Raw genomic sequence first — 18,900 nt, forward strand, 5'->3', positions numbered from 1 at the left:
ATTAAAACAAATTGATACTCGTGAAAGAAATGACCCATAACTTATTTTTCTCTTGCTACTAATTTCTTTCTGTTATGTCACTTTGCCCAGCTGGTTCTCAATCCGTAATCGCTCTTTATGTAATACCTTGTGCTGATGAGATGGTTATCGTTATAAGTAAAATTGAATTTAATGAAAATTTAGTTTGAAAACCTCCTTCGACTACTATATCTCTCAGTTACTGAACCCAAACGAGAGTGTGACAAATCTTTCCGAGTTCGTGCAAAATGTCTTCCAGAAACGCTCATTCTGACATACTCTTCTTGGCTAGAAATTGGAAGATCATGGATAATATGCATTTCAGAGACCAGTGCGTGGGATTTCCATCTCTGCTGGGTGCTGAGCGCCTACAAAATGTAGCCCTCCCATTTCAGAATCTTGATCATATATTTCTTTTAAAGTAGAGATTAATTCCGACTTTGTTGCTTGCCATTTCTCTCTTAAATTGTTGTGAGAAATGGGAGTTTGAACATTTCAGAACCATCCCTTTTGTGCGTGTATCCCCTACATATTTACAGCGCATTTCTCAAAATACTTTTCAAACATAATTCAGCGTTTGTGGGCAAAAGCTGCTTATGCACCTGACAATCATATATCCTGATTTGTAGAATGTACGATGAACAATCAAATGTTAGTTATCATTATGCTAATTTCAACAGGTGGTAGTTTTTTTGTTTTTTTTATAGGAATACGTGTTGGTTGTGGGTTGCGAAATGGATATTCCAATAGGTGTAACATGGAAAATGGCATTGACAATATGGTAAACATTCAAGAAGTTGCAACTTTGTAGGTATTCATAAACATTTCCAGTGTATTTTCTCACATCTTTTCCATCTCTGAATGTGTCTACTTCAGTTAGCTGAAATGCAATTTTAAATGCATGCGGATGACACCTACATAATTTTTTTAGACTATCAAATCCAGAAGTAAAACTATGTCCCAGTTTCTTGCTATGGTCAAATGGCCATCAATTTTCTTAAGTCAAACGTTGATAAAACTGAGTTACTTATCACAAAATACAACCTTAAAAACTGGACTCCAGACCTTTAGCCTGAATTGATAGGTCGTTTACCTAAATCCCTTAACTTGGTCTCTAACCTTGGAACTAAATTGATGCCAACTTTCTAGATACGAAGAAGAAGAAGGTGGCACCCTATTTTTTCAGTACAGTTGGAAATTCTTTTTAAAAGAATCCCACAATGCAGTCAGGACAATTTTCACAACTGCAGGAAGACTGAAGGCGCACAGAACACGTGCACCTCTACCTCCAAACAGTGACCTTCCATACATACCCTACAGTGCCCCTCCCCCAACCGGGTTAATTAAAACCTGTTAAGGGATGCATCAGGTTTTCATTCCACAGTAGAAGAATATGATTTTGAGCTAGTGGTTTCTCTCCATCATCACCCACAGCTACTGCCTTGAATTCCACATTGCCTCTCCCACTATACCACCACTATACCACAACATCTGTCGAGACCTTCTATGGCTGTTGCTCGATGTAGTGCAGAAAGGAGCTATAGAGCCTGTCCCACCACAGCAAGGACAAGGAGCCTATTCCCTGTTCCTTCTTATCGCCAGGAAATATGGGACTGCAATCAACCTCCGACTGCTGATTTAATACATCGCATCCGAGCAGGTAAAGATAAAAACTTCCACTGCTTTGAATCTGGGACAGCATGGCAATACTCTCAAGGTTGTCTATTTTCACATCCCCATTCTCGCAGGTCACTACCAGCACCTGCTTTTTGTGGTAGATGGAGTTATTTTTGCAATTCAAATTACTAATCTGAGTTACAGCAGCCCCTGTAGTGTTTACCAAATGTCTTTCAGTAGTGGCAGCAATATTTGATGCAACGGCGTTCATGTCTTTCCATACCAAGATGACTGGCTAGTAAAGACCAGCAGCTGAGTACCATACCTGTCAGAGTACCTTGATTCGATTCCATCAGGAGCAGAAGATAAATCCTCAGTCCCAACCCAGACTACTCGCAACGAAATAGAATCTCCATTTTGAGCACCCTTGAGGGGGAAAGGGGAATGGAATTTAGAGAGACTGCCTCCGAGATGGTATATCTTCAAATTCTCAGTCTGCCGCTCACTTCTTGTTTTAACTGGATAACAGCACCTGAAAGATCACAATTACAGTTACTAGAGACACCCTGTTTAACTACATCATCCTTTAACTTTTACTAATGATTAATTTCACTGACAATTATATCACACTCTCTTACCCTGAGTTCCCTGAGGAATTTGCCCCTCTCTCTGTTACTGTTGGATATTGAATTAATAGGAATTCATAGTAAATTAGTTTCTTAGAAGTTGTTCTCTGTTTTATGTGAAGATTAGTTTGCTTCTCAACCTTCGTGCTGATATGTATTTTGAGTTAGTTTGTCTGCACGTTTGTAAATCATTTTGAATAGTTATATTATATATATATATATATGTGAGTCTAATATTGTATAGACTGTAATATGTGTGAAAATTGTATTTCCTGTTGTCTGTCTTTTTTTTAACATTTGATTAACATTTTTATCAACATTTCCTGTTAATAATAATCTGTATGCTTCTTTAAAATCGTTGTGTTAACCTTCTTTAGTAACTTTTTTGAACTCTGATTGTTTTGAATATTGTTAGAGATTATCAAATTGGATGTCGATAATATTTGTATATTCTTTGAATGTTCATAAGAGTCAATTCCAGCCAGAGACTCTTTTGTATGCTGCGAAAACCTTCTGTCACTGTATTTGCTTCTACACAATGAAATATTATCTCTGGTTAACTCGAATAGCCTGTGAAATGCATGCAAAACCAAGTTTGCCTCAAAAAACGTTTACCTCACAACAAGTGCACTCTCAATACATCTGGATTCCTGTCAGGTCACAGTTGAAGTGCGAAGCTCTCTTGCGGCGCGTGCGTATCATAGCAACAAAACGGAGTGCAACACTAGAACTACAACTTAACATTTACACTTCTTGTCGGCCTCCTTGGATTCCTTTCTTCTGCATTTTCTTTGCAACATGTGTAGCACGACTCAGCAAACATTTCTTCCAATAAGGACATCGCTTTTTCCACTGTGGATACTTATTTACCAGCACTCTTTTTGCTTTTCCTTTATGTTTCACTGTTATTACAAGGCAAGTTTGAGGATGCTTGACAATACCTCAGTCACACATAATACTCATCCACATGTTGAGATTCCTTGTCAATGCCAAAAAATAAAATTTTCACCCCCAACAGACACAAATGTTGGGAATAATACAGAAAACAGTGACTGGAAATCTTACCGCAGAGTGCTGATATTTTAAAGGCAGCTTCCTTTTACCAGACTTGGCATTCTCTGATGGTGAGAATGGTAGTGAAACTGTTAGTAATAATGGTGTGTTGCACTGTGCTAGTCCCCAAAGCAACATATATATTCCTCTACTGGTACACATGCACTTTACTGCTTTGTATCTCCACTATTACTATTCTAGTTGGAGAAATGCTCCATCTAAAAGTGAGCCTGTGTACTGGTGCTTTGTGGGTTTCAGAGGAGATATCACAAGTTAACTCAAAATCAAAACCTCTATGAAGAAAAACCGCTTGCAACGTCGGCTCGGAACACTACATGCCAGGAGTGTGCATACATGTTAACTGTAGCACTATAAGCTGCAAATTGATTGTTATAGGTAAGTCATGTTTTCCTTACCACATGAAGAAACATGAAGATATATCTTACTAGTATGTTGTCATTTACACTAATATTTTTCATTTATTAGGAGTATCAGCATAGGTCTGCACAGACAATGTATTTGTACATCTTGAGAAACTGGAACACAAAAAATCCATCCATTAGCATGGAAACCAATGGAATAATAAGTGATGTGGTTTGGGTGTAGCTCCTCTTTATTAGAAAATGGGGTTTGAGAGTTTTCCTGCAAAATGTCCTGGTTTTCAGCTTCCCTGGAAGCACAGCAAGCCATCTGCTGCACGCTATGTTGTTGCACAGCCCAGAAAGGAAGTCTGGCATCTCCATCTTTTGGGGTAATCATGAACATTCCTACAAATGCACTTGCTGGTACACAGAGAAGGGGATATACAAATGGCCTGTGTTAATGTGAGATGGGCAACAAGACTGACCACCATCACATGAATTTCGAAAAGAAACTCAAACTTTGGCCCCTTGAATACAATTTGATTTGATATCTTTAATTAGTTGCCCTTTGATGTTTGGATCCCCCTTCACTTTAGTTTAACTGTTTCAAACAATAAGGTTACACCAGTAGCGCAAAAAGCTCTGACATATGTTGAGCTCTAAAAATGAATATGTGAATAGTGCAGTGAGTTTGGGAAAGAGCCCAAAACACACATAATCCACTTGTGCCTTGCAAGTCATGTGCATTATCTGCTATATATTCGTTGCCACATGTGATTTGACGCACACACACAGTGCTTGCTCTTTTCCATGTTGATCTTACCGTACCTTAACAATTTGCTGCTCCCTTTCTTCCAGTTGCCATATTTTAGGTAAGTGGTGGTATTCAGAAGTACGTCCTCTCTATGCGAATAGCCTGCCACCCCCAATCAAGCCTACACACCCATGGAAATTATTTTAATGTTTTTGTAAGATAAACAGATGTGGGGAGGAAATGGAAGACAGTCATTAAGGTCCGGAAGCTTTTTGAAGATGTGGTGATAGAGAGTACTGGGGAAAGAACATTCTTGGTGCATGAACCTGCCACAAGCAGTTTGTCTTAATTGGAATGGTGAGAGATGGTGTTGAGAGTCCAATCTTTTAAGCATCTTTGTTGGTTCAGAATTAATTGTTTGAGAAGATAGTTTGAGGTCGTAATGTCCCTTTATGTCCCTAGCAGAGGATTTTAATGTCGACCCTTTGTTTGGCAAGCAGCCAATGGAGAGATTTTAATGCTGAGGTAATATGTCAATTATGACTTTTTGGATGATTGTTAGAAGACCAAAGTTACAGCGAAATATTTTTATAATACTTAGGTAACTATCATTTCTACCTAAAAGCATATACAACACTATTTCTTATATTGTCTGTGTGCATTACTTAACAGCACCAGCTGTTGAGGTTTTTGTAGTGGATTACACTGGATATCATTATGCAGTATATAAATCCTAATTTGTAGGAATGAAAGCCCTTGCATGGCTGGAGATGTTGTGCCAATATGCCCCTATTCAGCTGTGAACAAAGGCCTTATGGAGCCTGAGGGGATTTTAATTCCCTCTGGCTCTGTTAGGACTTTGTTTAATTTATTAGAACACTCTGCCCTGTAATGGAGATCACAAACACGTTTTCCTGTATTTCCGCTAAACTCTTTTATTTTTGGAGTATACTTCTCTAATAATCACAGTTTGCTCTGCTTGCCTCTGAAACTGAACATTGATTTGTGCTAATTGCGCTTGCATTTTTGTTTGTAGGACTTCTGTATTTGTGTTAGCTCTGCCAGCCAATTCCTGGATTCGTTCACAAGCTGTCAGTATCTGTGTTTGTGTGATTTCTCCCACATTTGACTTCACTATTTGCTTCCCTTTGTCGGTGCTCACTTATCCCTCCAATAATATATGAGTTCTTTCAGCCGGGGGAAGGACAGGTTTTTTAGTTATTTTTGATCTTGCTTCTAAGTCTACATTTGGAAAAGAAATGTATCCCAAAAGCATAGGTTCTTAAGAATTCTTGTGGCTGTTTATGAAGTTTAGAAAGTTTGTGGATCCTTTTTAGGCTCAGATCAACATATTTTGTCAATTCATGAAATGCTTTGCTCATATCTAAACTGGGAAAGGATGCACATTCCTGTTCAATCATGAAGATAGTCTTACTCGTAGAGTGCAGTTCCAGAACAGAAACTTACTTGGTAGCACCTTTCAAAGCAGCTTCTAACAATATACCAATTTCACCTTCCATCTGGCCAGAGTGCTGTAATACATTTACTTAGATATTTTGGCTTACTATTTCTTTAGTGTTATCATTTAAAAAATAAAATAAAAAACTCTAGAATGCTGCAATTTTTTCCTTGAATGTGCCAGCACAAATTCTGCTAGTTTGATCCATTGCGGCATTCTATCTAGCGTCTTATCCCAATAGTTGGAGCAGTAAGAGAGTTTCTGAATGTAGGCAAGCACACCCTAATTTTTTCTGAATAACATTTTTCTCAGGGTAAATCGTAGCACTTGTAGAATGAATGCTGTAATTGTGTTTAGGCTTGTTCTCTCAGATAAAATGGTGCTTGTTCCTTGTATGCTTAAATACCCTACTTTATGTGAATAAAAAACATCCTTTTTCAGTGTTATTGCTCTAGCCTAATATTGAGTTTGAATGTAATATGTGTTGTACAGTACACTTGTTCAAAACCCTCTATTGCCTCTGAGTGAGTTTTGCGAGCTGGAGAGTTAAGAGCACAAAAGGAATAACTGGGGAGCAGATGGGAGTGCACACTCAGGACACCCATTGTAAACAACAGTACATAATGTGGATGATGCCCAGTAACCACTATCTGCTTCAGGAGTGGGAGAATAGGCTTCATACAAACCAAAACTGACAGTGACATCATGGCTGAGCCTGCCATTTACTGTAGCAACCATTTTTAGGTTGAAGCCTACCAGACAGCACAATTGTCTGGTTGCAAAGACAGATTGGGTACATGCTGAAAGCTTACCTATGTATGTATTTTTCCCATTGCTTACCATTGGCTTTGTGTTTTGTAACTTACATTTGCTTACTTTCTGATTGCTGGCTTTATTTGTTTTAGGTCATCCAGCAAGTCTTCGTCTCTCCCATGGAGCATAGCCTGTGTACAACTTCTCTGACTGGCTCTTCGAATTCCCCTATGAGTGCTTGTTTGCCAGGAGTTCTATTTTTTTTTCTATTTCGTTAAGAGTGCATATGTTTTAAGCAGTGTCTCTTGTATGCTAATTCAGGAAATAGTAAACAGTGCAGGGTTTCTTTGAAAATGTTTCCTGCCTACTCTCTTTTTGCATTACTGATTCTGCTTACTCTTTGCACCATTGGTTCATCAATCACACATGCCCCTGAGGAACACTATTCTATCTGTTTTGGTCAGTGTTCTTTCCCAGTGGCTTAACTTAAAACAATCCTCTTGCTCAATTTCTTGCCCATACCATAGTTACTAGAAGTTGGGGAGTGGGATTGCTGATGCTCCCCCAAGATAACCATACTGTGTGTTCAAAGAGATCATAAGTCAGCTCGGTTTTCTGACAAATTGCTTTTAAAGGGAGCTTAGTGTTTACTTTGTTACTGTGAGTTTGAAAGGAAAGGCTGTGGGATGTCACTATTTTCTAGCACACAACAACATTTAAATGCCTGTAAATGAACTGCACAAATATTTCAGATATATCAGCAGTTAAGAAAGCAGAAATAAAGCTCTTTTTATAATCTGGAAGTGTGGAGGAACATTTGGTGATGTGATTTCCACATATTATCATTTGTGCTCTGTGTATTTTTATCATCAAGCCTGTATATATAAATTTAGAGGTCATTTTAATGGAAATTGAGTTGTCTGTAAATGGCACAGCGCTCTCACACCTTTCTTTTGTAAAATATTTGCAACAGCTAAATACTACATCCTTATCAATCTCCTGCTGAATGTTCTCTACACCTGTTTTTTCTGTGGCGTGGGTTTTTCACAATCCATTTGACCTCACTGATGTAACATTAATGGACCCCACTCTGAAAGTTGTTCCAGAACCACTGCTGGTTGGCATTGGTGAAATGTCATTCACGCAAGAGCCTTTGTTGGTACACCTCATTTCAACTATCCTGTTTCTACGCAGGCCTTTGAAGGAAGCAACGTACTGTGATTGAAATAGCATTTGCTTTAGTGTCCGGTGTGCACTTCACAGCTTTTACTTCAGTATTGAGTGTTAACACACAAGTGCTGAAAACGATAAGTATTCATCAATAAAGCATATATATACGGATTACTGCATTGTTTGTAATTCACATCTCAACAAAACATAACAGATTTTAACAAGATCCACTGAAAACAGTGTATTGGCACATTTGAAGACTCATACAAGAATCTAAAAACACACAGCAATATGATCAAAAGCAACAAAGGAATGGTGTGCACGGGCATTACGAATGGCAGTTAAAAGTATCACTCAGTGTGCTCCTTTCACGAGCAACATTACAGTGCAAGTCTCGGCAAAGCAGGGGGCATTTATAGCACAGGCTATATTAACTGAGGCTGTTGCCAAGCATTCCTAATATTTAAAGATAAGAAACTAAAGGAATGAGGTGATTGTGAGGCCTAAGATGCTATTTTATTCTAATTCAGTAGCCAAGCTACTTCTTTTGCACACTTGATTCGCTAAAGGTAGTGATAAAAAACAAAGAAAGCTTACCCCAGGGTATGGTAAGGGGGACAGCCACTCAAATACAGCATAGTGTAGAGAGCCATCCGGACTCTCCTTTATGGTGCCTCAGGTTCCGCCATCCGGATGGAAGGCGGAACAGAGGTTAGGTAATAAATCAGGGGCTGCGCTGACTCAGTTTCCCTTTAAGTTCAGAACTAGTGTGCACGTGTCGGCTTTTATTCGCCGACACCGCACACTGCATCTCACCACATTACAGTGGCGACGAGCAGGTCCTGCTACCCCTGCGAAGCAAGACGGGTCCGTGATGACGGTAAAAGAAAAAAGAAGGAACAGCGACCGGCACAGCGCCGTGCTGGAAGAAGTGCGAGGAGCGTGTGGCCAGGCGGGCGCACGTCCGACCGGAGAGGAAGCGCTCCGCGCCCTGCTGGGAGTGATGCGCCCCGCCTCCCCCCTCCAGCGCAAGTCTTCCGGCCGTGCCCCGGTAGGCGCTAAGGGAAAAGAATAAAGGAGATGTAAGTGGCCTCACCTCCGGCGCTAAGATAAATTCGGCGCTCTCACCCTGTGGCCTGGCAACACCTGACACCAACGCGACGCTCAGGCTGTGGTCCCCAGGGAGGGGAACGCAGCATACAGAGCCAGAGGGGCAGAAGACCCAGACAAGTAAGAAGAAGGGGCAGAGAGCCCAGAGCGAGAGAGGAAAAAAAAGGGGAGAGAAGGACACTTGAAAGGGAAAAAAAAAAAAGAGAAGCAATAGAAATAAATATATAAGAATAACCAACTGCAGGCCCAGAGAAAAAAAAAAAAAAGGAAAGGTGGCACACCACGTGCATGACATAGCACACTCTAGAGAGAGGGCAACATTGAAAAAAAAAAAAAGAAATACCACTATCACAACAAAAGAACCTGCAGGACAACAACTAAGTGCCAACGTAACATAAGACATAATGAGTGCCCCATCACAGGAAAACCCCCAGCTGCCTGTGCAAGCAGCCGCCAGTGTCCACACCGCGGTCACTGCAACTGCACTGCCCCTGTTCAGCCAACTGATTGATCCAGCCACAGCATTGCCAAGATGGCACCTATGGCTAAACCGGTTAGAAAACTACTTCTGCGCCACAAGAGAGACAGACAGGGCCGTGCGCAGATCGCTGATGCTGCTTATGGGAGGAGACGAGCTGCAAGAACTGTTCGATGCACTCCCAAACACAGCTGATAAGGCAGATTTCAACGCGGCGGTGGAAGCCCTGAACAAGCATTTTGACCCACAGCTAAACTCAGACTTTGAACGCTTTAAACTCCGGCAGGCTCAGCAAACGGATGTTGAGTCCATGGACATGTTCTATGCACGACTCAGGAAGCTAGCAAGCTTGTGTGTAGGCCTCAATCAACATGAGGAGATTAGGGCACAGATTATTCAGGGATGCCGGTCGAATGCACTAAGGAAGCTCATCCTACGACAGCAAGGCATGCCCCTGGCCGTCATCTTGGTTCTGGCACGGTCGCACGAACTATCAGCGGTGCGGGCGGATGCCATGGCGGCAGTAAGAGGACAGTCACTGTCAGCTGCGTCGACAACACGGCCAGCCCAGGTGAAAGAAGAGTAGATAGACGCCATCCAAGCTGGTCAACCGCCAGGGTGCAAAACGGACTCTGGCAGACAGAGCGCGCGCACCTGCAGAAACTGCGGGTATGAACACAAATCACCAATGGGGTGCCTGGCGAAGGGAAAAACGTGTGATAAGTATGGCAAAGACAACCACTTCGCGAAAGTGTGTAGGTCAGGAAGGGAATCAAAGATTAGAAGCGTAACCAAAGAGACAGATGAACCCGGCAAAACCACAGTTCAAAGAACACCAGTCTTCGAAGAAGACGAGGATGAAGACATTTTTGTGATCTCATTCACCGGTGGGAGACAACAAAAGAAACGACCACCGCCCATGAGCAACATCCAAGTCAACGGCACATCGGCGACGGTGCTCATAGATACAGGAGCATCCGTGAACGTAATGGATGACACTTTATTCAGGCAGTTGACCCCAACACCATCGCTCGCCCCAGCGACCACTAAGATATATAACTAAGGGGGCCAAGAGCTGCTTCCTTTAAAGGACACCGTGGAAGTGGCAGTATCCAGTGGGCATGTGTCAACAAACGCCAAATTCTATATGGTGACTGCAGACCAAGGCACTCTGTTTGGGTGCCACATAGCGGAAGAGCTAGAGTTAGTATTCTTCGCGCGACAAGTATATGACTCCCACGCTGAATGCCTGATTAACGAATTTCCGCAACTTTTTGATGGGTTGGGACGACTCAAAGGTACAAGTGTCAAGCTACACATAGACCACAGAGTTACACCTGTTGCCCTACGACACCGACGTGTACTGTTCCATTTGCGACCAGCAGTGGAGAAGGAACTACAGCTGCTTGAAGACCAAGGAGTGATTGAGAAAGTCAAAGGACCTACACCATGGGTCTCGCCGTTAGTGATAGCGCCGAAGCCCAAGCAACCTGGCGCCATCCGTCTCTGTGTCGATATGCGCATCCCTAACAAGGCCATTAAAAGAGAGAGGCACATAACACCTACAGTGGATGACATCATAGCGGATCTGAATGGGGCGCAGTGGTTCTCAAAATTAGACCTCAATGCCGGGTATCATCAGCTGGAGCTGGAACCAGATAGCAGGAACATCACGACATTTTCAACACACGTGGGGCTTCGACGATACAAGAGACTAAGCCTTGGGGTATCTTCGGCAGCTGAAGTGTTCCAAAATGTAATTAGAGAGACACTGTCAGAACTGCAAGGGGTGATTAATCTGAGTGACGATATCCTCATCTACTCCAAGACCAGAGAAGAACATCATTGACGTCGCAGGGCTGCACTGCAGAGGTTATCGGAAGCAGGGCTAACACTCCACAAGAAGTGCGCATTTTATCAGACGTCGGTGGAGTTTTTTGGCTGTGTCTTCTCAAAAGACGGGCTACAGGTGGACCCGATATGCCCAGATAGAACGAGAGGCTTTGGCGATTCGGTGGGCTTGCAAACATTTTCACCTGTATTTGTATGGACAAGAATTCCAGGTGATGACCGATCACAAGCCCCTCATCGCACTATTTGCCGGGAGTCCTCGCCTGGCACCCCCGCGAATTGAGCGGTGGACTGTTCTGCTGCAGCCTTATCGGTTTACTGTCATCTATCGACCGGGGGTGAACAACCCTGCGGATTATTTATCTCGCCACCCATCCCCAATAACTACCGATGACTCTCAAGAAAAAGACGAGGAGAGCACTGAGGTGTTTGTCAACATGGTGGTAGAATTGGCATGTCCCAATGCCCTTGGTGTAAGAGACATTGTGGACGCTACCAAGGTGGACACAACACTAAATCGAGTCATGGAAGCACTGAATCACAGGAAATTTAATCTTTTCCTGGAAAAGACAAAAGAGGCCATTCACGAGTGCAAATTAGTGATGCAGGGGATGTGGAGGGTGCGAGATGAGTTGTCCACGGATGGTCACGGTTTGGTTCTTCGAGGAAGGAGAATTGTACTGCCTCAGAGTTTGTGGACCAGAGTCGTGGAATTAGCACATCAGGGCCATCAAGGGGCCGCGAAGACCAAAGCAAGACTGTGGGCAAAGGTATGGTAGCCGGGCATGGACAGTCAGGTGGACGAGTTGGTGGGGAAATGCCACTCATGTATCATCACATCAGGAGAACCACCCAGCTGCCCAATATTCACTGAGCCGGCGAGTCAGAAGCCATGGACAAAAATTTGTATGGATTTTGGGAGTTTCCCGGAGGGGCGGCTGACCGTCGTCCTCATGGACTCCTACACAAAGTTTCCTGTTGACGTTGTATCATCCACGGCATTTGAGCATGTGAGACCAGTGCTTCAAAAGGCCTTCGCCATGTTTGGGCTCCCTGATGAAATCAGAACGGACAATGGGCCCCCGTTCCATGGACAGGAATTTCGATCTTACCTGGAAAGGCTGGGTATACATCATCGCAAGGTCATGCCCTACTGGCCGCAGGCTAATGGGGACGTTGAGAGGTTTATGCAGACCCTAAACCGAGCCCTCAGAATAGGTGTTGAACAAAGTGCGGACAGTGAGCAATGTCTACAGCAATTTCTGGGTGCTTATCGCCAAACACCTCACAGGATGTGCGCCTGTCGCGCTGATGTTCAAAGTCCCGCCTCGGGATTGCATCCCATCTGGTCCTCAGTGGACGTCGCCAGAGCTGCATGTCGAAGCCACCCAGCGGCGCCGAAAACGCACGAATTAAAAGGCCACGGAATGACGGTGTGGTCGATATCAGGGTTTTCAGAAAGGAGATATGGTGGTAGTGAAAAACCACCAGCCTGGAGGGAAGTTCCAAACTCCGTTTGATCCCGAACCCTGGCAGGTCATCCGTGTGAGGGGTGCCATGATAACAGCAACCCGAGGCAGGCAGAGAGTAACCAGAAACGTATCGCACTTCAGGAGAGCAGGGGTTTTGGTCACATCCGAGGAAGAAGTGGAAGTCGAGGACTCGATGGCTGCGCCCCAGGCTGAGGAGGTATGGATAGAGGAATCTCCAATAGCGGCGCCTAGGGCCCGACACCATCAGGGTGATGACGCTGGCCAGGAAGAATCGATCCCCAGAGGTGGACGTTACCACCTACGACCCAACCCGGTGCCGAGCAGCCAGCTCAAAGACTTTGTCTGTAACCTGGGTCCCTAGGAACTAATGTCGGGGCATCGCTGCCTGTTCACCCGACGGGTGTTATACCCAGGACTTTTTATATTTTGGCATGGTTCTGTTCGGTTATTATGGCGTTTCTTTCTCGTTCCTGCGTTTCTGGTTCTTTGGTATTGTTTGTTCGTTGAAGTCTCAACCAATCTGGTGTGGGGTTACTTTTGATTGGATATGGCCTGGGTGTGCATATCTTTTCTCTTCTTTGTGAAGTAAAACATGGGAGGGATGTAGAGAGCCACCCGGACTCTCCTTTATGGTGCCTCAGGTTCCGCCAATCCGGATGGAAGGCGGAACCGAGGTTAGGTAATAAATCAGGGGCTGCGCGGACGCAGTTTCCCTTTAAGTTCAGAACTAGTGTGCACATGTGGTCTTTTATTCGCCGACACCGCACACTGCATCTCACCACATTACACATAGCACTGGTTTGTACAATCTGTCTCTCTTCTGGAGACGGGGTGCATAATTTAGACTGTAGTATGGAATGAAACCCTCTAAATAACTCCACAACTCACAATCCACACTGTGTAGACCAGTCTTCTGACCCCACCCTGCTGACATCAGTGTAGCCATCAGTAGCACCATAGACCTTAATTTTTGGCCCCTGAAAAAATGTTTGCAAGTACTTATGGCTGCAGCTTCATTAAAAACCATTGCCAAGCCAGTAGTTCCCGAAGGTTCGATCTGTTGGCTTTGCCAATGCTTTTTTTTTTTTTTAAAGGCTCTCAGGGTACGTGTCAGAAGGAACAGTAGAGTCAAAAAGAGAGAGAGAGAGAAAAAAAAAAAAAAGAAACAAGGAGAGGAAGGGCTTTTATCTGGTTTTAACATTTGGGCAAGGGACCGCCTTTGGGTCCCATTCCAGCCCACCATGGCAAGTTTGTAGGTGTTCGTGTGGCGAAGTATCAAGTAAGTTTTGTACTAAGGCGGCAGGATTTAGTCTTCACTAAGCAGCACAGTTCGCTACAAAGGTTAAAGTGTCACACTGACACATAATCAAGGTATGAAAAGTACCTTTTCTGTGACCCCAGAGATGCACTCTGCCTCATACCTGTAAATGTCTTGCACTCCTCAAGGCCGGTTTGTAAGCAGGTTCTATTTTGGTGCGCTTACTTTAAATCGTATGTATTTCAAGTATGACTGGAAATGTGAGCTGATGTTGAACGCTGATGGGAACAGAGAGGAGTACAAGAGAAATATTCAATTAATAGTAATTACAATTGATTTTTTTGTCCAGTATTTCTCTGTCCACTTTTACAAATGTTCCCGTAAATAGACTGTTCACCATACATTCAGGAGTTCACTAAACTGAGCCTTAATGCACGAGCCCCGTGAAGTGTTTACTCACAGTGTAAATAAAGAATTACAGAGTCGTAAGTCTGGCAGGCTGCATCATTGATTTTCTTTTAGTTGATTGTGTGTGTTTCTTTTTCTCTTCAGGGAGTAGGACCCAGAGGTGCTTCCTTTGACAATGGCGTCTGCGGGGAGGGTGTGCCATCACACCATGATGGCTGGCATGTCCACCGCGGGGGAACTTACTTTGGAACCCCTGATCATGTGTAAGCTCTGCCTGTGTGAACACTCTCTCGAGAGGATGACTACTCTAGAAGAATGCAGCTGCATCTTTTGCACAATGGTAAGTGCTCCCCTTACGAGCCTATAAACATAGAAGCTGTGTTCAGTAAGACTGCTTAGCATGCAGCACCACTAGTAATATTTGTATGAAAAAAAGGCAGCGGAATCGCATTTTTTAGTAGAGTCAATTAGTCTTTAGTTAGCAGTTTAATACTATGGGTTATCAAACAGGTATGATCCACATTCACCTCCTGCTTTATGTTGTTAAGCCTGTTCATTGTTTTGACGTCGTCTTCGCACATTTTCAAAGTCCCCGTGAGGTTGGATATAAGGCCATAATACAAAATAAGATTTATACAATAATTCTTCAAACTTTATTTACAGTCCAAATTACTGGAACCAACCTCAGTTATATTTCAGCCTTATCCATTGATTGTCTTTTCCACGTTTTTTCTCTCATGTTTGCTGAATAGTAACCAGAGTATCTCAAACCTCCGTTTTTCCCTATTTGCTTTGAGTGTCATCTAGTGCAATTTACGTTAGTGAATTGTTTTGTATGTTAGAGCCTTGTGCCTGCTAATGAAAATGTATACCACCAGCACTTGGCATAAAACAGATAACTTACTGGTTGAGCTCGGGGAAAGGTAGGATCAATTTTTCCAGCTAGTCAACAACAGTGTTTTTCAAAGCAAGCAAAGCTATGACTCGGTGAGTTGTTATGTAGTCAGTGGATGTCAATTCAAGCACTTGGCTTGCCTGCTTAGAAGATTTCATGCCTAGTTCTCATCTTGCAAATACTTAGGGTTGAAAAAAACAGCTGCTTGGAGTTTTGTAAAGTTAGCCTGCTTGCTAAAAGTGATAACTATGAAAGTGAACGAAAGCAAGATGATGACACTTTGTTCCATTTTCAGACGGAGCTAATACTTAAGCGTGACCCATGCAAGTGTGTTATTAAGCAGCTCGTTATAGTCAGGACTTCCAAGAATCAAACACTTATTTTGAAGGGATTGTGACATGGGAGTCTGTCGTGCAGGACGCCTCAGGAGATTGTGACCAGCTGAGGTTATAAAGCTTCAGAAAGAGAGGAAGGAAAGAATGAAGCCACATCAGTGAATTGCCTATGAAATAAAGCCGTGCCAGGTGTTGTGGATGACTTGGCCCACTATGTAGAATGCTGCAAACTGGTGCAGCTCGGACAGTGGCCTGACACTGTTGACATTGGCCACCTCACTTATGCCATCGATGACCCGCACCAGAACAGTTTCTATTTCTCATCCAGGGTGAAACGCAACTTGCAGGTGATAAGCTGATGGTTCTTCACAAACGTCCGAATCCGAATCAGCGATGAAGCTGCCTTCTAAGCAGCTCCTTTTTAGAGGACAGATTAGAAATGGGTTAGTTCTGCGACAACTGGAATTTATTGAGGTATTCTTGAACTGATGTTGCTGCTGTTAACGGGAATCAGCCAGGTGAAGAGAAAACCTAAGGGCTTGAAAAATGAGTGACTTAAAGTTGTGAGCTCTTATGGATTTTGTTAGGAATACATCCTTGCCTGGATTCTCTGAAATAGAGAATACAGTTTGTCACTTTGTTACCCTTTGCCCCATTTAGTATCTACTTGTTTACAAAAAATGGTAGTGATTGGAGAGCCTGTGTGGTGTCTGTGCATGGCGCCAATGTTCCTCTAGTCTTAAAATAAAATTTGACCTTTGCTTGGTAGTAACCATAAGCCGGGCACCGGTCCCCTACTGACTTTAGGGGTTCCACATGAATATACCCCCACTAAGCTGTCATGCTTGGAGGAACTGAACCATCGGGCACATGCGACTGGTGTGATTTCCTGGGTGGTGAGGCTCCTGGTTTCCTTCTCTCAGATTTTCTCCTCATCATGGCAGATTTAGGCAGCTGTCGGTACCTGGAGTCTAGATTTAGTTCTTTGGAAGCAGTGGAGCATCTCATGTTTACTGTCTTTATGGAACAATAGAAGTATGTGGCTCACAGCGTCCCAACTCATCTGCTTTACTTAAATGAGCAGGGGTTTTCACTCCTGAATTTCCAGTTTTGTTTGTTTTTCAGATGTTCCTGTTGCTTTCCTTTCAGTGGTACTCTTTTTATTTATTTTTAATATTTGTTTTTATTTATTTATTCATTTTTTGACAACTTAGGGTCTAAGTTGCTATTCCAATTCGGAACTTGCAGGTTTAATTTAATGGCAAAGAATATGCTTGGCTGCTTCCATCCAAAGACTTTGATTCTATTTTACTGTTTTGGTCTCAGAGGTATAAGAAGCCCAGATATGGCGCAGTTAAATGCATTAGCAACTAGCATGTTTTAGGTCGTTGTGACATCTTCTTTCTGGCATTACTTTCCTTGAAGCACCCTTACGTAACGTCTGGGATTTTTTGGGGACAAACAATGTGGTCTAAGTAAGTGGTCGGCATTTCATTAAGAAAGTAAAGGGACAATCCCTGTCAGTAGACATTTCCACACTGCAAGTGGATTAAATTTTGGCAGGAGGGTTTAGGGAATTGTAAATGACAAATGTGGTTGGAGACTGGTAGGATGGCCTGTCTTTCACTAATTGGTACACTGTAGTTATTTTTAACTTGTTGCAATAAGCAATTGCAGACTTTTGTCTGTCACAAAAGGTGTTATACCAGGTGCAAAAAGTCTAAAGATTGCTTCAAAGAAGTCGAACACCTTACAAAGGAAGAGCTTAAATGGCACCATAGATCTTGAGAATAGAATATTTTTTGCAATTGAAGTAAGTTCTTATTGGACGGTAGTAAAGATGCATAAAGCAAATGTCCATTGACTTCCTTAAAATGTACTCAAGCAAAACCTAATACTTGGTTATAGTTAGAAATGTGCTGTCCTTAAACATCCAGAAAGATAAGCACTTTTTGACCACTGACCAGACTGTGTCAAAGCAAAAGTAATCAGGGAGGTAAAATCCACCTATCCCATGCCATGTGTCACACGTTGACTAGCAAAAAACATTACTGAATGTTACAGCTACATGAACTTCTATTGTTCCTACTCAAAAGAAGTAACAACAAAATCACTCACACCTTGTTTCACATGATGGTACAGGCGTTCACTCTGACTGGACTTCCCCAAGGTTATTCATTGGGTTATCAATATCCATTCTTGATGGGCTGAAATATTTTCTTTTCACTCCTGCTTCGTCTTCTTGCGTCATCCTTTGGTACTGTTATACCCATTGAAAGACCTCATCAACTGTGGCCATGCCCACCACACAATAAATCGGCACCATCCTCCTGCCACAAATCTCAAAAGACAAAAAGCAAGTAAATTCAGTCCCTCCACTCAGGAACTAGCTCTAATTTTACCATACTATCACTAGCCATCTGTACAAAGCAAGAAAAAGAAAACCCTAATGTTAAACATAATCCTCCATCATTAATTCTGAAAGGTTACTCCCAGATAGCATCCTCGACAAACCGCAGATAACCTTTATGCTCCAAATGCTTTCCTGCGAATTTTCCTGCAATGTGGTAAAATTAAATATGAATGTCAACGGATCCCTAATTTAATGATATTCATTCTTCCACAACTGTGTGAAAGTGATTGTCACTCGCAATCGTGAAGATTCAGGAACCATAGAAGGTGTTTTATTTTAGCTGCAGTTGCTTTCCCTAGTTTAATTATTACACAGTTTTTCCTTTTATTTCATGCCTGGTCATCTACTTTATTGTGCATAGGATGCCCTGAAAGCCCTTGTGCTCGGATCTTTATAGCTTGCGTGAGAAAGGTGAATTCATATTATTTAAAACTCAGGCTTTGAAATTGTATCTGGTGATTCTGTCTTTATTTTACACTGTAGAACAAATACAATAGCCCTGTGGGTCAGAATAATGATCTGACGTAAACCTAACCAGGCACCAATGGGTAGAGTATGGTACAACACTGAATCAACATGAACACATCATAGTCTTGACTCAAGTGTAAGTGATAACCCTGTGGAAGAGTCAACTTTCGACCTACTTGAATTCAGCCGATGGTCTCTTCAGGACAGCACAGTCTGTTTAGTGCCCTCAGTAAGAAGAGTTGCTTCTCAGTCTCCATTGGTTCTCAAACCATCTAGCAATCCCTTGTGTTGATCTCTAATCCTGTAGGAGGCTGGCCTGGCTTATAGTGGTTACCTTGTGTTACCTACACCTTGTGCCAGGTCCACTTATCCCTTATTA

General features: G+C 42.8%; 1 protein-coding gene across 6 annotated transcripts in view; it reads left to right on the forward strand.

Moving 5' to 3' along the window:
• RNF144B (ring finger protein 144B) overlaps window positions 1-18,900 on the forward strand; it is a 279,170-nt gene that overhangs the window by 75,171 nt on the left and 185,099 nt on the right. For all 6 annotated transcript variants that reach the window (XM_069218759.1, XM_069218761.1, XM_069218762.1 and 3 more), the window contains one exon: window positions 14,555-14,750. In XM_069218759.1, the coding sequence (XP_069074860.1) occupies window positions 14,586-14,750 (165 nt within the window). In that variant the 5' untranslated portion in view covers window positions 14,555-14,585. The remainder of the gene's footprint in view (window positions 1-14,554; window positions 14,751-18,900) is intronic.

This window comes from Pleurodeles waltl, chromosome 2_1 (assembly GCF_031143425.1).
Source record: "Pleurodeles waltl isolate 20211129_DDA chromosome 2_1, aPleWal1.hap1.20221129, whole genome shotgun sequence".
Taxonomy (NCBI): domain Eukaryota; kingdom Metazoa; phylum Chordata; class Amphibia; order Caudata; family Salamandridae; genus Pleurodeles; species Pleurodeles waltl.